We start from the raw sequence: 19,831 nt of genomic DNA, 5'->3' as shown, positions 1-19,831 counted from the left end.
ACAAGCAAATTTTCAGATGCATGCATTGACACACATACAAAGGAAAAAAATATGGGCAATTCTAACTACACATTTAGCAAGTTGTATTGATCCACAGAATTACTAAATAGGTAATGCCAATCCAATTCCCAACCCAGCAGAGCATTTTGTGAATGGGAGATAAATGTGTTTAGTATTATAGACAAAATAACTGTCTCTTTCTCAGCTCGTTTAAAAAAAAAATAATTGTCTACTGCATATGACTAAGCCACTCAATGCTATTTCTTCCCTCCTGAACAGTAGCCTCTAGATGCTTATTTTCATCTATCAGAAGAACTGCAAAATTATAAATCTGATGTCTATAGTGGAGAAATACAACCTGCTTAACAGATGCTAGCATGGGATTTTTCAGTGCATCCTCTCTTCAGCTGAAAACAACAGTGGTGCCTCAGCTGTGTCATACAGCCTTGTTCTCATAACCACTGGTAAACTCTACAGAGTTCTAAATGTTTTTTAGTGCACAACCAGCATTTCCTACAGCCCTCTTACGTCAGTTTCAATGAGTCGAGAATCCAGAACCTTAAACATTCAATTGAACAGTTTAAGCTAGGAAATACAGATGGCTGATGGCCTCCACACACAAACATCTTTAGGACAGAGGTTTTCTCTAATCATCTTTTCCTTGCAAACAAGATATTTAAGCAACAAATAAGAGATTTACTCTTATTGGACATCAGTATCTTAGGACACGGGCCGACCTGTAAGTGTCCTAATCAAATTTTTAGGATTGGAAAAAATAAGTTGCACATTCCTTGAAATGGCTGTTTCTCTTTTACCATCTCCTTCCTTTTAATCCCCCACCACTCCCAAGTAGATATGCAAAATTTAAGAAAACTGCAAAACTCTTTAGCTTAACATGAAAAAAAAAAAAAAAAATAGAGCTCCAAATAGGATATATACTCTGGTCTTTGGAAGTTCTGTAATAAACTTAATTAAAAATATGACAACACAGGTAATTCCCTAAGAGCTCTTATAAACAAATTAAGATATTTAAAATTCCTCCATATTGTTCATGCTGTAAAAGGAAAATTAGACACACTGCTAACTCCACTACTCTTCCTTAAAGAGGCCACTTTTTTTTTCCAAAGCATTTTAGGTAGGCACAAACGACAAGCTTCGGCCACTTGCCTTCATCTGATTTTACCATCAGCATCATTGTTTCTGGCCTCATCTAGCATCACCCTCCTGTCCTTCGTTATCATTCAACACTGAAGAGGAATAATGAATCTTCCAGCCAAGTGCCACAGGAATTCTTGACTGAGAAGGCTGGAATAAGAGAGGAATTCAGAAGCAGAAGGAATAAAGGATAAGTTTTTCACCTGAGGTTACTAAGCAAGCTTTCTTTCACATGCTTCCACACTCCCTTCCTCCCCTTTGGAGAAGCACAACAAACTTGCAAGCCTCGCAAAATGTAGATCCATTAAAGTTTACTGTATGTACTATACGCAGTTTTCTTACACAGCTCTCCCTAGCAAATGACTGACCCACGGTATTGCAGCCAAACATCAGGAAATAGTTTAGTTTTATTTATTTATTTAAATACAAGGCATATATTTCTGGAGATATATTTTGGTGTTCCTGTGAGGTCATTTTAAATCCTAGTATCTCTGAATAAGCTGAGATATGTCATAGGAACACCTGTGACAACATAACAACAAGAATTAAACCATTTCACTGTTGAAGTGATAGACCTGAAACCTCTCAGTGCAGATGAACCTTAACAGGTTGGACTTCCTACATTTTTAGCTGAGGCAGCATATGCTGCACTCAAAGCATAACAGAGGTCTCAAGGCAGCAACTATGCATCTATCCAAGTCATTGGATTTGGTGGAAGGCATCTTAAAATATAATAGGCTTGGGCTGCAACTGAACCATCAGTAGTAGCTGACTGTTGAACCTGCATGCTCTGAAAGACACTAAGTCAATAGAAACATTATTTCCATTAAAAAGTAGAATCTTGACAGGTACATAAAAGGACAATGAAGAGCAGAGAGCACTGAAGCAGTATCAAGATATACTCAATACTTAAATGAGAAAACTAGAATGGCACTGTTTTGGAGAAGTACTGGACTGTAAAACTCTGTAACACAGTGGTTGCTTCAGTAAAACTATCTTTACAACGGAGCCAGTTTGAAAGTGATTTTTTTAAAATATTTTTTCTAATGTATTTAGATTTGTATTAACCAGGAACTCTCCACAGAAAACACATAATATCATGAGTACAGAAAGTACACACCACTATCACATAAAAAAAAAAAAAAAAAAGAAGAAATAGAGTGGAAAAATCTGAGCTAGGAAACACTAAATCCACTGGTCAAAACAAGCACATCATCTTCTGCTCTCAGAATCATCACTCCACTACAACAGTAGGTCACACAGAAGCTTCTCACACTCTTGAAGTCAGAAGCACAGATGTTTCTAGACTCAGTACCCAATGTTTTAACCACATCTTTCACAAATTTATTATTTTTAAAAGTTCACGACTGGATAAGATTCCATCTGAGAGAGTAAGCTTAAGAGAACAAACAGAACAGGATGAAGAACGCCTACTGAGCTTCCAGACAGCTGAGAGAGAACATTCCAGCTTGATGCTTGCAGTAGGTATCTCCTCTTTGCAAATTCTCCAAAAGCCATATGCCGGAGGCAGGCATAACACAGACATAACTCCAGCTCCTCAGAGCTGGAGCACACTTTGCAGTATTCTGTATCCAACAGTCCTTCATCAATCAAGTATTCACCATCCCAGCTGCTTTTCCATCTTCTCCCTTTTTTTTTAATTTTTATTTTTTTGCTCCAGTTAATAAAAATATCTGTGGGAGCATTTTCATAGAGGACTGCTGTTGCAGTTTCCATCCTGTTTCTGCATGACTACTTAACAACACGCTGTTCTAACAAGCATCTGGTAAGCTTTCACGTCTTGTGACAGCTTTCAATTCATCATTCCTATATCCCAGCTGTATAGAGATGTGCATTAAATAGATCACCAATTTCTGTTTTGAAGAACTCTGAACTGGATGCATGCCAGGATGACAATAACGTAGTTCTACCTTTACACCCAGCACATAAGCTATCTTACCATTGCAGGAGAGAATGGCCAGCCAGTGGCAAGCTGTCATGATGTAGAATTACAGAATGGTTTGGGTTAGAAGGGACTTTAAAGTCCACTCAGTTCCAACCCACTGCCAAGGGCAGGGCTGCCCCCCACCAGCTCAGGCTGCCCAGGGTGCCATCCAACATGATCCCGAGTGCCTCCATCTGTTGCCTTTTTGAAACTCATCACAGCATGGATCCTTAGTAAAGGCACGCAGCCTACTGCTGCATGCATCCTGGTGAGAAGGGAACTTATATGCCCAAGACTGTCAGGCTGCTTTCATGATGGATGATGTTATATGCACATATATACGCACACACTTTCATCAAACGTAGGGTTCAAAAAGAGCAAGAGTGTAATGCTACCCAAATATTCAGACGGTTCATCTCAGAAAAATTAGATAAAACTTCTTGATGAGACATGAATATGGAAAAGACCCATTGTACAGATAGTTATAGGGAAAGACATTTTGTTTCTTTCTCTGCTAGACAGAGTACAGGACAAGGCTTTCTCAGCTATCCAGAGCCTGCAGACAGGATGTCTCTACTGTGGAAGCTGATGCAATGTGATTTGTCTTGATTGACAAATAATATTGAATGCTTCATTATCTTTTATGAATCATCTCTCTAAATTTACTTTTTCTGAACTTGATCTCTTGATTATGGAAAGAACAATTCTATCAAATTAGTCCCTATAAATTACCACTCAGAGAAATATTGGACAATCACTAAGGTTGAGATGCTCTAAATATCCAAATATGAAATGTAATTAAAGATTGGAAAAAGAGAGAAATGAGGAGCACAGATGAATGTCCACAACTCCACTGTCAGTGTTACACTTGATATTTGTATGATGATTCAGCAGCGTATCATTATGAAAATCTCATTTTTAAAATTAAGCAAGAACAATAAACATTTTAAAGTGTTTTACTATGAAAGTGGGGATATGAGTTTAAGTATTTCCAGCATGGTACAAACATGTTCTAGAAAGGCATAATAATAGCACTTCCACAGTTAGAAAAATGGAAGAACATAGTGAAATACTGTGATTTTAAAAAAATGTAATGCCTGTTAGTGGAGCATTTGCCACAATAAGAAAAATATTTAGGGTAAATGAGGCCTTCCTCAGCTATGCCCAAAAAACTTTCTGTTCTTCCAGCTGTTTTGTGTGCCTCTAGTAAGGTGCATTTCCCTACAAATGTTTTCTCTTTCTGTAAAAAAGTAATTGGTTCATTACTTAATTCTAATCATCATCATGAAAAAGAAAGCCTAACCTAGAACTCTAAATTATTTTTCCTATTATGATCTCTAGTACATCTTGGAGTTTGATTCATCTGCCAACTGCAGTTCCTGCATCTTCGCCCTTCAAATGGAGCACGATCCTTACTCTCTGCAACAGTCATGTTCTTTCATACCAATGAAATGTACTGCACAAAATCCCAAATTTGTACTGTACCCTTCAACATAAAATTCAGTCTCTCACATTCAAGTAATGAATCTGTCCATGCAAATGTTTGTTGCTCCTGCAATACATCTACAAAAATAAAAAGCAAGAAAAATGTTGGTATCAAGCCCCATGTGCTAGCTCAAAATCAGCTACTTCAGTAAGAGACAGATGTTTTTTCCCCCCCTTCTTTCTGCCAGACCTAACAAAAACACTATTGCTAACACCACAGCTTCTGCAGCACTTACATATCTTTAATCCTTTCATTTCAGCATCTCCACTGTATTTTGATATTACCACCCTCCTAGTAGCAATTGCTCAGTTAAAGTGTGTACATTTCTGATGACATCAATTCCTTCTTTGTTTACTGCAGCAGAGTCATGCTGGCTACTGCTCCTTTCATCCAATCCTTAGAAAAGTATATTTTCAAGGCTGCAGGATTAAAAATGAAGAGTATAGAATATTGACTTCTCTAAATCTTCAGACAAAAGGGATTATTAGTTTAGCTAAATATCTAATCTGTATTTCATGTTTATAGATAAAAAAAATCTGAACAATTCAACAGCAATTACTAATTAGCACTCAGAGGTTCATCAAAGTTCAGGGTAATTATTTTGCCAGCAACAATTGCAAGTGCAGACTTAAAAGCTATTTAAAAGGATGAACGATATATATATATATATATATATATATATATATATATTAATAAGAATCTGTCATAAACCACTACAGATTTATAGGTTTGCAGATTATCTGTGTGAAGAGAGATCACCTCACAGAAAAATACAGCATTTCAGAAAAATGCAAAACTAATTTTTTTTTTTTTTTTTTTGTGAAGTATAAGAAAATATCACTTTGGGGCTCTGTTGAATATCAATAAAGTTCATAAAGAGATATCAAAAAATTAAAAATTTCTCAGTCATGATGGTGTATAATGGAGCAATGAATCAGATAATGACTCTTGATCTAGTAATCACACTTTTTGCGGCCAGTGCTCGCCCAGAGAGCAAACAGATACATGGTCAGAGAGGTTCTCCTTCCTCAGGCTGAAGAATTACACTTTGCAATTGTAGAGTCCAAATGTGGAGCAAGGTTTATACTCTCTAATTTATATCCTTTCACATTCACCATTCTTTCTTATGTGAGGAAAAGAACAGAGCAAGCCAGAGAGCAGAAGTTTATTTGCCTCCCACAGGAGCACTGCCATGCATGAATTAGCATCTTCAGATCCATTTCAAGAGGAGAAAGGGCTTAACCTAGCGATGACACTGGCAGATTTCAAAAAGCAAATCTAAAATTAGACTCAGAGTGCCAGCAGGTCAAATTGGTGCGATGTTAGAGTGGGTGCTAGCCGTATGTAATCAAAGACCTTTTTGAGCTATTAGAATCATGGATGTTGTTTCCTAGAGGGAATACCTTGAATACCTTGGAAATGCTACTTAAAAGCAAAGGCTCTAATAGCTTCTGATTTCACCTGCCCTTATTTAAATAAAAAATTATCAAGCAATATTAAAAGATACACCATTATACTGGAAAACAGATCTCAGTCTTCTTAAACTAGGCTGTTTTTTAAACTACTATTCAACTATCATGTGGAATTAGATTAAGTCTACGCAATTATATGGATCCTCGATGAAGGAATTTTTCTTGGTTCCATAACTACACTTAGCAATTGTAGCTACATATTGTGTGGTATCATCTAATGTGTCATCAGTTAAAGTGATCAATACAGACAACGGGGATACTTGCTCATGTTGGTACTACAGCTGCAGAGCTTGTGGTCTAAATCAGCAAGACAGATGAAGGAGAGCAGTCAAGGGATTCAAACAACACATTGCAATCACCACGCTGGTTCCTCAATCATTTGTTTGCTGTGAAGCAACACACAGCAAAAAGCCTCAAAGGCATGTGAACTGAGGCTGTCCATCCATGTTTTCCCCCATAGCTGCTTTTGTGCCATACCACCCAAAGAACACAGACAGTCATGACCAACACATGATCCAATTACATAATTTAAGAATGAAGGCTGGAAGATTTGCTGGATAATAAATAATTCTCACTATGGCTAGCACTACAAGAAAAGAAATAACTAAAATAGTCTAAATTTGGACAAGAAGAAGCAGCAACCACAGGTAAAGAGGTAACTTCCCCCCGCTCTGCAGTCTCTTCATATGGGGAAACTTCTTAAGGGTTAACAAACTACTAAGATACAAAATAAATTATTTAACGAAAAGCAAGTTGTACAACCTTACAGAAAAAGAGATTGCCAGCCCAGCAAGCTTCATTGAGCCCTTCCTGATAAGTATTTAATTCAGATTACACGCCAGGAGAAAGTAAAAGAGATTTAAGAAAACCTCTGTAGCAAGAGGTGATGACAGCAGTAAATTATTCAGTAGTTACAGTTGGAGTCCAGCCATCAGAGACCAGAGAGGACCCAAAAGTGACATAGCTAACTCCCTTTTCTTACAATTCTTTTCTTACAATTTGAGACATCCTCAAGATATTCTGGGAGATAAGAAACACTTATTTCAAAGTGTATAATTCAAAGCTTACAGGAATAAAACAGTTTAGAATTAGAATTCTAATTTTGAGAATTAAAGTATTTTATAAAATGCAGCAAAGGTTTTTCCTACTCACATTCCTGGACAGTTCCCATCTAGTTAACCAAATATTAAACTGATACTTCCATGCACACAGCACACACAGTGAATTACTTATTTCAGGTGGTTTTGACTAAAGATAGCTGCAGGTGACATCCTCACTGGGACCACAATTACCATCAAATTCCTGTCCACCAAGTGAGGATCAAATTCACACAGTCTGTGTGGAACATAAAGATGTCTGTACAAAGTAATCCCTTATCCTGGCCCTGGTTACCAGTCCAGCAAGAAAAACATCAGAATCCCACACGTGCAGAACAGGAAGAAAAGCACATCTCTAATGAAGCCACAATGGTGAAACTGTCTGCAGATTTTTCCCCGCAGAACCAAAAAGCCAAAGCTAAACTCTTATTAACTATCAAACAATACTGCTCACTACTTCTCCTGCAAACTAAATGAAAAATGGGGGTTGGACTCGATGATCTCTGGAGGTCCCTTCCAACCCCTACAATTCTGTGAAATAAATAAAGAGAAAAACAAAAACACACCAATCAGACAGCCTCAGCTAGAACAGAGTGACTTCCAAAATGTCAGTTAACTAAAAGAAAATTACATTATTCATCACCCTCTTGTGCAACTCCAGACTAAAATTTTACAAGACGTTCTCACAGAAGAACGCCTCAAAAACAAAACACTACTTATCATACATTTTACAGGCTAATAGTTCTACTACCCCATATATTTACTGTTCATTAGTTTACACGCAGCAGATAGTTATCTTTCTGTTAGTTACGAGTTATTTTATCCACACCTGGAAAAGCACTGAAGGATTCATTTGTCAAAATCAGTGACCAGGAAAAGGCAGCTGATAAACACAGACTCATCTGCACTGTTCACCACCTAATTCCTCTTAAATAAAAATACTTTAAGTCATCAGAATATATCCTTTTCACTTAACTGCACTTGCATTAGCAGCTTAAATCAGTTTTTAAAACATTTTGTTCTCTTTTTCTGAAAAACTACACACATAGATTATATCTACATTACCGTGAACATAAAAAGGTACTTATGAAAAATACAGACAGCTCACCCAAACTGAGATGCAAGCAAGTCAAGCCTGCAGCAGCACCCATTGTGCTTTGCTTACAGTTCCACTGATTGATCCAAATGTTGCAAAAAAGGTGATATTCTTACCAGTTTCCCTTTTGGTTTTTCATGGTGGGGTTTGGTTTTTGGTTTTTTTTTTTTTGTGAGTGTGTGTGTGTGGCTTTTTGTTATTGTTGTAATGGAACCAAGACACTGAAAATAGGAGAAGTCTATAATATGTAGAAATCTCTCAATGTATATAATATATACATATACTTACAAAGCACCAGTAGATGCTTTAATGCTGTTTTACTCCCTGTTGCGCCAGTAGCACAACACATCAGATGTTATATTACCGACTGCTTTCTTTAACAAACCTTTGTCCTTCTAGCCTGTCAGTACAAATTCCCTTCCATATACTTTGAAGAAAAGTAAATATCTTCAAAATATTACTGAAACATAACCCATAAACCAAGTTTAAGAATTACTTCTTCACATGAGGTTACATGGATTAGATGCCTAATACACTATAACATGATGCAAAGCACAGCAGTGACAGCAGAGTAGGAAGGTCCTACACTGCAGCAAGTGAGGATTTACTAAAGTACAACAGCCATGTGCACAGAAATAAAGAAAAGAAGCTGCTTACTTTCAAAAAGCCTCAGGTGCATAGGGATCTCCAGCAAGATACCCTTACCTTCCCAACTGCCAACCCTTAAAGGAGGTCTGGGAAGGGGTGGATTCTGGCTCCACCAGGTGCAGTCACTCAGGTACATCACATGCACCTGAGCTCCCCAGGTTGGCCCTGCCTTCCCACCAGGTGCTCAATCACTGCTTCAGGCTGTGACTCAGCTTTTCTACTACAGACATTGTATATATTTTATTTTAAATAGAACTGTAAACCATTTTGTAACTTCACAGAAGCATGTTCTCTGTCTTGTGCTGCTCCACAGGACATTTGTAGCCATTGCTACAATTAAAAGTAACACAAAAAAGCATGTTTTACACAAGGAGGAATGTAATCAAATTGAACTTAAACAGTCTCAAGTTCATGGCAGTCCTCACTTCCAGATTAATAAAATGTCTATAAAATACACTAACTTAATCTCCTTACTTGTTTGCCAGTTCCTTCAACAGCATTTTAGATATTTTCATACCACAGCCATCTTCCCAATCTAGATGCAGCCTACAAATATATCTCCTCGATGGTGCATATGGCAAGCACACCTACGGAAAGCTGGCTTAGTACGTGGGCAACAGTGATTGGAATGCTCCAGTCCAGTTCACAAGTATGCAACTGACTGAAGAGAAAGCCTACCCTGACCAAATGACCCATCTTTGTTAGATGCTAGTTCTACAGTAAGTAAAGCAAGGAATACTGAGCCCCAGCTGTTCTCTGTGAGCACTCATTACTTCCCCAAGCCAGCCAGGCAGAGCACCCATAGGCACACCTGGGGATCGGGAGTGCACCATCTATGCATTAAACACAACCTCTGTACAACATAACCAATCTTTTTCAGATCTTAATTTGCAGGAGGAAAAACAACTACTACCTACATTCAGGTCAACAGGATAAAACAAACATGCAACAGATGAAGGCATACAGTGGGTAGGCCCTTTTCTAGTACGAAAGAATGTACCTTTCTACCTTTTGGCCAGTTCGCAAAGGCACTCAGTGGGAAACATTCAAACTTTCAGAACCCCAAACTTTTCTGCTAAAGGCACCTGAATAAGTGCTTGCTTTCTAAGGTGATTAGAAAAGGCAGAAATCCCAGTTGAAATGGTCAGCTTAACTTTCAATCAAGGTTACTGCCCAACATGCTAAAAATATATTGTGGAGTCACACAACAAATAAATAAACAAAAAAATAAATGATCTGGTATTGACTATGGCTGCCCTTCCCTTTTCAAAAGCTGGTTCTGGTTAGTAACTCAACTAAAAAGTGCAAACAGCTGTAAACAAAGTAGCATATCATGGTAAACAGCTTAACGCACTTAAAGCAGAATTTACAAACAGCTCATTCTGTTGGGATGTACACACTGCATACATAAAAGCATACAGGTGCTTTTATTTTGGCCTCTATCCACTACACATTCAGTGGTTCCAATTTTCTGACTTCTTGTTCAGTTGAAATAAAGCACAAAAAGTTTACTTTTTTTTCCTGAATTTTCCAACATCCCATAGTTCTTGTTCGCGTACAGGATTTGAGGTTCTTGTGGTTAGTTGCACCATTTCTGATGCAATTATAAAAATAAACAAAAAGGAAAGCAGGAAATAATTTCATTCATCCTAACACTGTGCAAAGAGCGTAACTGTATTCAGCGGTTCTTCCTGGCAGCCCTTCCTTTATTGATAGCAACAAGCTTTTATAACTTGGAAATGAAAAAGAACATGATTGGGAGGCTCAAAAACTCTACAATGATCAGTTGGTGATGAGAAATCTAAATAAAGAAAACAAAATCCAGTTCCATTAGCACACTAGCTTTAACAGAGTAAGCTGTGAAAATTTCAGTGCTCATTTGCAGTGTAAATTGGGGATTGTGTCACAACTGACAAATTGACGCTTTCACTTCATAGCAACACTTAAACAGAACTGTGCTAAGTGTAGTTTTTAGGAAATTGTTGAAGATACAGAAAAGGGATAGAAAGCTAGATAGCCAGGAATTTGTTTGCAATTTCTGAGGAAAAGGAAGATTAAGAGGTAAGAATGTGCAAGAACACTGCACTGTAAAAATGGTACAACTCTATGCAAGGAAATAGACACCACGCTAAAATAAAATCATCAGTGCTGCATGGGTGGAAGTTTATCGGTGAAAATAAAAAGGTTATTTTGACAAAGCCATGTTTTAATGAAATCACATTAATTTTGAAAACATGCCAGGTGGCTGGAAAAAGTTTTCCAAGTACAAATATCTTTGCAAACTCAATTTTACAAAGAAGTAGTTTTTAGTTCTATGAATTGGGATAAAAAGGCTAAAAAAAATGCAAAAAGAACAATGCAAAAAAAAAAAAAAAAAGAAAGATAATATGGAACATCACCGATGCTACCTTACCTCAAGATACAGCATCACTTCGTACCAACTACAGCAAAATTTCTTCTCCTAATCCATGCCAAGTCAACAAATTCTCTTGAACATTCAGACTACTCAGATGCTGTATCACCCTAAGCTTTCCCAATATAGTTAATAATTTGAACAGTATCACAAGAAGTATCAGGTCTATGGCCCACAGAACATGCAAGTGCCTCCAACTTACCAGACACCTGTGTGTCACAAAGGGGCCAGAAGAAAAAATAGTTTTTATATATGCAATTAAAGCTCCCATAATCTTCGTCATCTCATAAACTTGCATTCATTAACTTTCAGAGAAGGTGGCCAGGCACCGGAACAGCCTGCCCAGTGCTGTGGAAGAGGCCCCAACCTGCCAGAGTTCAGGGAGCATTTGGACAACGCTCTCACAGAGAGGGTCTGATTTTTGGGTGGTCCTGTGTGGAGCCCAGAGTTGGACTCGGTGATATGTGTGTGTCCCTCCCAACTCTAGATATTCAACGATTCTATGATTTAGAGTTAGCCTTGTTGACTACTTCAGAATGCACTGGGAACACTTGATCCTTTCTGTCTCTTGGTCTCAGTCTTTTGGGTCAGTGAGGCTCACCTTCTTTTCTCTCATTCAGCTCATGCCTTTTTTCATATACAACCCCTCAATATCATTCTGACTGACCTCTTCATCTAATGTAGTTTCCTTTCAGCTGTTCACCATGGTCCTTCCAAAACCACTTTCCAGGCTCTGTTACTCCCAGCAATCTTATCCTAATTTATTGCCTTGGAACCTCATGCAGTCTAACTATTATTTCCTCACCCTCAGGATCAGATAAACCCTCTTTTGCATTGTCTGAACAAATGCAGGAGAAAATTGAGGGCACAGTGGTAATACTCTCTCTGCTCACTGCCTGGGAGAAATAATTAAGGGGAAAAATCTTGCTTAGTCTCTACAGTTCTGAAAAAGAGTAAGCTCAGAGTAGATGAAATATTTGGAGAAAGTTGGTGTCAAATCCACAGGTGAGCCAGTATTTGTCAACAACCAATAACAGCCAATAGGTCAGATTCTTTACAAGAGCAACAAAAGAATTACAAGAGAAAAAATAGGTTGGAAAAAAGAGAGACGAAGAAACAATTTTAGCTCAAGCTTCTTCAGAGCCACAGTGTGGGGAAGGGAAGGTAAGCACAGCACTAACTGAGAGTAAGAAGGAATTCTGAAGAGATTTTTGAGAGATATTTTTAAACCAAACATCTCTGTTGACATTTAGTCAGGTGAGACATACATATTTAACACACTTTGCAAGCAGATGTGAAATCACTGTATGACAGCGAAAGCTTTCAGTGCAGTCCTGGGTAGGCAGAGTAAATAATGGAAGGATCACTCTTATCTCATTCCCCAGCAATACCAGATCATAACTCTTAATCACTTATTTTCTGCATTGCTCTGCTGCTGGTCTTATCAGCTGGTTATACTCAGCTTTCCCCTATATACATCCATTCTCAGAGCTATATGAAATTTGGACATGCGTTCAGGCTACATGTTGAGGACAACATTTCTGACTCTACTTCAATGAAACCTTACTTGCTTTGGAAAAGAAGCCAAAGAAGATGATTTTGAGTTGATGACTCTTCAGAGAAACAGATCCTCAAAAGCCATTACGTTTCAATGTCCACCATGCAACTAAGCTCCCATAAGCCGCAGTCCCAGATGTATTTCTAAACACCGCTATGGTGGGGGAAATCACACACCAGAATACTTTTTGGGTAAATATATTTTATGTTATTTACTTTCAGAAGGTTTTCATTACCCTTCTCTCATCACCTTGGCACCAGCACTTTATTCTAACGTTTGCTTTCCCTCATTTCCCTTTCTTTCACACAAGCCACAGAAATACCAGCATTTATATTCTGATCAGCAAATTGGAGATATCTTTCGAAATGAATGTTTTAAGCTCATCTTCAATAGCCTCTGCTTTTGGAAATAACTAAGGTGCAATACTCCCATGGCTTTGTTCTGCTTCAGTTCTCAAAATGTGGTTCTCAATGTAGGTGGATGTGGGTTTCTTACGGAGGAACAACAGAAAATGATTAAAAAGAAAGTCTGAAGGCAGAAGTTTTTGAAACAGGAATCCATATCTCCACACAAAAGTTTTAGGAGGCAGCTAGTTGAAACTGATTTAAAAACAGCATTTCAGATAATCTGAGAATTTTCTTTTGTTTATGAGTTATTGGAGAGCAAGTTTCTAGGAAGACTTAACAGTTAAGGGCTGATAGTTTCACTGAAATTATGTGACACCACATGAAAAGCTCAGAAAAAAACATTTCTTCCTTGGTGGCAAATGCAGCTACAAAACAAACAAAGCACCAAACAAAAACTATTCTAACATCAGTTTCTGATACTCCTTACTTTTTTGAACTAAGGGAACACATTTTGTAGCATCACTTACAATTTTTTACCTGCATGATAATCTGGCATAATAGGTAATACATTTTGATTATCAACAATATTTATTCTTTTGTAACAACAAATATATTTTGGATATTTTAGTTATCAAGGCATTATTCTTATACTCTGTATTTCAAAAATGCAGTGAAATGGCACCAGAAGGGACAGATTTAGTGGCAGGATTATTTTCTTTTTAAATAAATAAGCAACGTAATAATAGTTTATGAAATACCCTGACTTCACAAGAAAAGCTTGGGGGCAGGCAATGGGAAAATGGCAGGGAAAAAAAGATATTCCTTACAGTGGAACTGCATTTTGAAACTGCATAACTAATTGCAAATCTCAAAGTAAAAAAACATATTCAGATTTCCAATCAAATGTATTAAGCATTTTTCAGTGTTCCAGTGCTTGCAGTTCACAACTGTTCCCTAAAACAAATATTCACAAATAGTTCCCTTCATTTATTGTTTTTTAATTTAACAACAACAAAATAGATTCACATCCCTTTGCACTTTGTAATAGTTACTAGGCTTCAGATCCAACCAACATAGCGATATTTCCATAGCTAGCTATATAAAGCTAAGCAAAACTCAGACATAACTGGACTAGACCAGAGGTCCAGCTACAAGTGCCAATGAGAAGTCTGGGTTCAAAAGTCAACAGCTGGTGGAAAAAAAAGGGGAAAAGAACAAAAAGGAATGATATGTTCTTCCCCTTTTGATTTGTAGGAAGCTATTAACAACTATGCTTGGACACCAATACAGCTGCCAAGTATTCTTGTGCTTAGTACTCACAAAGCTCCATGAACTCACTTTCATGTAGACACAGCTCTGTTTGAAAAGATGTGCTCCAGGAAACTATAGCTGCTGGTGAGGTTGTTGTCATTCCTGACATGCTCACAACGGCTATTCAAGATACTCTATCTTCCAGGAATCCAAGTAAGTTCCCTCTGCTATATTTCTGCTTGTGATGCTTGAAAAAGTCAGTACAGACTGGCTGGAGTAGAAGCAGAAATAGTACAGCTATTTCAAATGAAGATCAATAGGAGTCTTCATGATACAGAATCTGTCATTTTTTATGCGCTAGAGCAGCAGTCACTTGTGAGAGAGATCACTAAGCACTACACCTCAGTAGGTCTACTTTGTTTTTCTGTTTGTTTGTTTTTCTAGATTGCAAAAAGAGGGGTTTCATTTCCTACCCAGTTGCCAACAGGAAGCTTTATCAGGACCTGAAATACAAATTGCTGCAGAGAGGGTACTATCTGCCTGTTCCCGAATTAAGCTATCTACTGAAGAAAATAATCTAGAGGATAAAAATGTACTTGGAGAAGCAATAATGAGCCCTTACAATAAAAAGGTGAGACAGAAAAATTGTTTTCCACAATTCCTCAGCACTAGCTCCAGCTTTACTATTTAGTTACTCTTTTTTTTCCCCACACTTTTCCTCTCAATCCTCTTTTTTCTTCTCCTTGGACATTTGGTCCAAATAATACAGTTTTTTTCTGGTAGAAAAAAAGAAGTATATTTTGCGCTTAGCAGCATGCACAGAATCCCAATGAACAATCCAACAACATATTCCATAAACAATGTCAGCACTCCTATTATTCTTTGTTACTCTTTTCCCTATTAGGGACTATCTGAAAGCGTTCCATACACACAGAGTAATCACAGTGCTCCACAGTTCTTTGTCAAGATGAGCCATGTTTGTTCTAGAAACACAATCACTAGTGAAAACATCTAAGTAAACCAAACTCATAGCCAGCCTGGTCACTTCTTGAAACAAGTCTTCTGCTGTTCTACAATAGCAAACGCAAAGCCAAAACCAGTCTACTCAGACTCGGTATAAAAAGCTATCAAGTATCTTCTCTATTAAATGGAGTCATGTGACACTGTTTGGCTCTGACCTCTCAACTAAATCCACATCTTTAGAAACATCTAACTAACATTCACAGAATCATAGAATCACCATTGGAAAAGATCTCTAAGATCAACCAGTCCAATCATCCACCAATATTTCCTACTAAACCACATCCCTCAATACAACGTCTAATCATTTCTTGCTTTCTCCGGTGTTAATTCTGCTTTTGCTAGCTGGCTTTGACTGTCAACAGATTACAAGTCACCATCCAAGAGCTCTTCAGCAGCCCAGGAGATCCAAAGCAGAGAGAAGGACAGACAACTCTGGACTGCTGCCAACAGCCATCAAAATACACGGTCAATATTTTTCACCTAAAACCTTACAATTGCTACGATACAATAATAACAATAACTGTAAAACAATAACTTGTTGCTTAGGTAAATGCTAAAGTTCTATTTATGATTCTCTCTCCCCAGGAATCAATTATCTTAGGGATGCAAGTGGTAGTGTCATTGAAGAAGGGTTTGGAAAAAATATAATCTATAAATAAACTACTGGTTTCACTGAAATGTCTTGGATTCTGAGATATCAGCAGGAGGAGCGTTCTTTACAGAGAAATCATAATAATAAGATGTTTAAAAATCCAGAGAATCTGCTGCAACACTGGAAAGCTATCATTTTCTGTGGAGAGAAGCAATCTTTTTTTTTCTTCTATTCAAGTGCTTATTTGAGGCATTCAGTCTAAAGGACATAGTATTTGAAGATTTCATTCATATTTATAAATCACTTTTACAAATTATTTCTGTTGTTTTATGAATTTACAAGGTCATGTCCTGGTTCACAGAATATCTGTAGCGTTTGACTGAAACTCATGGCAATTCTCTAGAGATGCTCATAAACAGCATTTTTAAACTCTGGAGAATTTGAAATATCAAATTGTAGGATAAACATATGCCCCCAAGTTGGAAGGAATGCTTTCACATTCAAAAGGCTACTCAGATATGAAAAGATCATGTTCTGAACACAAAAGCAGTTGATGACATGTCATAACGTAAAGAGTAAGGGAAAACGCAGTCAATTGTTAGGCCTGTTGCTGTTATCCTGGGAGATCCACAATTCCAAAGGCTTTTCATGACAGCTGACTTTTCTGTCATATCACAAGCCCTTTGAACCACCAGGAAGATGGCTCACAGCAGCAAGACAATGCTAAACTGCAATAGTTGTAATGTACACGTACAGTCCAGAGATCCTAAGAATAAAAGCCCAAAACTGCAACTGATCAGAAAGTCTCATCAGAAGGCTTTCTGATGAAAAGCACTGCTGTTCCAATGCCTAAATATTTCTCAGAAGACTTTTTCCTACATTTTCTCATGTTTTGTATCACAAAAAAACCTGAAATACATATTTACAGTTGCCTGGTGTGACCTGATTCTGACTACTCTGGTTTGAAGAAATGACCTGAAATATTAATTTTCAATGTATTTCCTATTGGGTTATCTTGTCTCCTGAGGACTGTGGATCACAGGGCTGGATCCATTTGCAGATGGCCCTCTCTCCACACAGGACTCACACATGTTTTGGTGGAATCAGTTCAATAAATTAAATCAGGAAACATTTTGATTCTGAAAGACCTTAAAGTTTTATTTAGAAATGAAATAAAATGTGAAACAAAATGTTCCACTGCTTTAAAATAATGTTTGAATTAATTAAGTCCCTGAATATTTTTCATACTTTTTATCCCTATCCACAACTGAAAACATTAAGCACTTTCCACAGTACCATGGACACTTACAATGACATGCTCTAATTAAAATATCCTGAAGAGTAAAAAATCTAGAAATAAACCATAGTGAAGTGCAAAATGTATTGCCAGTTCTAATAAACATGCAGTTTTAAAATAGAAAATAAATTTACGATGTCAAGCTTCATGCTGTCAGAAGACAGTAATGAGATTGATTGTAAAGATATCCTTCCAAGGCTTTTGCTTGCCTTCAATGTAATTGGATAAAATTAAATTTTTCAATATTTAAAAAAAATCAGTGAGTTTCCTGGAAACCTCAGTAAGGTCAGAATTTTACTGTCTTCACTGTCACTAAACTGTGGCTTAGTTACTCTGGATGTGAAAAAAATATTTCACATACATGCAGTATTTATACATACATACATATATATATATATACACATATATATAGACATGCAGGTATATAAACATACAAAAAATAGTACATACGCATTGTACATAAAGAAGAAAAAAGTACGTAAAAAGAACACACCTTTCATCAAAATATGCATATAAATTGTACATATATAATAATTGCACAACATCACAACTCCTTACACATTACTCAGACATGTAGATCTTAAGTTTTTTCATCTGATTTCTTCCTCAAATTTCCAGTCCCCACTGTGGATGCCCATTCTATGACTTGGGAGTTATACCGCACCATTGAACTGTTTACCATGTGCACTATATTCTAGTCAAGGGGAAGAAACTGAAAGGTCAAATGCTGTTCCTGCTCACACCACGCCCAGAGGGACAGTGGCTCTTATGTGCAGAAAGGATGCAGAAAATTCAGTGGGCTTGTGATCATGGTCAAATCACCTGACAGCTTTAGACCTTCCTGAATGCAGCAGAAGCCTGAGAGTAAGCTCTTGGATGTGAATCTGCCCGCCAACACAGTGTTCATAACTGAATAAGTTGAACTGAATCCTTACCATGTTGTTATCTTACTCAAACCTTAGTTCTTTAACAACATAAAGTCGGATTATACAGACTTGAAATTCCATACATCTCAGTCAAGGTTTAATGCATATGTGCTTTAAATCATGCCCTATTTAACACTTATAATTACACAGTTGACCAAATTCCCCCCAGAAAATGTTTCCATAGCCTCTTCTAATCACCTCACAGAAATCTACAATAATATTTGTCTTCTATTGCAGAGCTATTTACTCAGCTAGGGATCCTTAAAGACAGCTCTCACTTCTGTCCCTGAAACTAAAGAATAACTCTAGTTCAAAAATAATAAATAAATAGAAGATTTGGAAGATATACCATTGACAAATATATGCACACATTGGAAATCAAAAGAGATTGAGCTCATTTACTATAAAAAGGTAATAAGCTGTGTCCTACCTATGGTGGTAATAACAGTGCCAGCAAAGAAGAAGGAACTTCCCAAGTCCCAGTGACTGATCTGAGTAGATGTGTTTCCTAAAGGTATGATTCCTGCATTTATTGCTGCCACTACTTGCTGCAAGTTTAAAAAGATTTTTGTCAATATTCATGAAACATTGATATTAATATACATTACATTAAGATAAGTAATTTATTTAACCCAAGCAATAAACCACAAAAAGACTTGTGTTGAGCTGCTCAAGTTTTGTCATTCAGCCAGGCTAGGATTTATTGCTCAGAATACACTTGAGCATGTCAGTGAGCTGCAAGCTTTACACTACTAAGGCAAAACGAACACAAAATCCACAAAATCTACAAGAGTCATGTTAATTAGGTGACAAACAACTATTTTTACAGTTGTAACATTTTGATGAAGAAAAATGTGCATTAGACAAAGATTCAAAATTACATTCCCCAAAATATTATTCTATTGACTTAGTGAAGCAAATATATTTTTTAAAACACATTCATTTTAAAACTCGAAGAAAAACATCACCATGCATCATTTTAGATCAAATGAACTCCAAATAATTAAAATATTTCTTTAAAATAGATCTTTCAGTAATGAAAGGTGTATAATTACATAAAACCTCCACTATATCAATAGCAAATCCAGGGTCAAGTACCAAATGTGTACTTCTCTAAATTTATACAACTACATACTTCATAAATACTGTTCTTGAAAAAATCAGTTCCAGCAGCTGAAATAAGCAAGGATGACATTTATGACATTTTCAGAATGTTGAGAAATATGAAACATTTTCTATACTGGCAGTGTCACCTACTTACATTGTTATCACAAAAAGAGGATTCCCATGCTGTTTTATCTCCATTGCAGGTATACACCAGCAATTCAGTTAAACATCACATGTCAAGAAAACATATTTTTAAACTTGCAATAAATATTTAAAAGGAGATTTATTTCATAATCATGAACATTATAATAATAATAATCAGTGTTTAACAAAAGAACATCACAGGGAGCAATCCTGCAAAGCTAAAATGAACATTTTCACTAACAAAAAGCTTCATCTTGGTGAGTTGTCCAAAAAT

At 37.0% G+C, this 19,831-nt stretch overlaps 1 protein-coding gene across 3 annotated transcripts in view; it reads right to left on the bottom strand.

Annotated features, from left to right (window-relative positions):
- Positions 1-19,831, bottom strand: part of KCNK2 (potassium two pore domain channel subfamily K member 2) — a 122,088-nt gene that overhangs the window by 40,299 nt on the left and 61,958 nt on the right. For all 3 annotated transcript variants that reach the window (XM_042884691.1, XM_042884696.1, XM_042884703.1), the window contains one exon: positions 18,737-18,854. In XM_042884691.1, the coding sequence (XP_042740625.1) occupies positions 18,737-18,854 (118 nt within the window). The remainder of the gene's footprint in view (positions 1-18,736; positions 18,855-19,831) is intronic.

Source organism: Lagopus leucura, unplaced genomic scaffold, assembly GCF_019238085.1.
Source record: "Lagopus leucura isolate 7727_CA_CO unplaced genomic scaffold, USGS_WTPT01 Super-Scaffold_73, whole genome shotgun sequence".
Taxonomy (NCBI): domain Eukaryota; kingdom Metazoa; phylum Chordata; class Aves; order Galliformes; family Phasianidae; genus Lagopus; species Lagopus leucura.
This window is presented reverse-complemented; position numbering and strand designations above follow the sequence as displayed.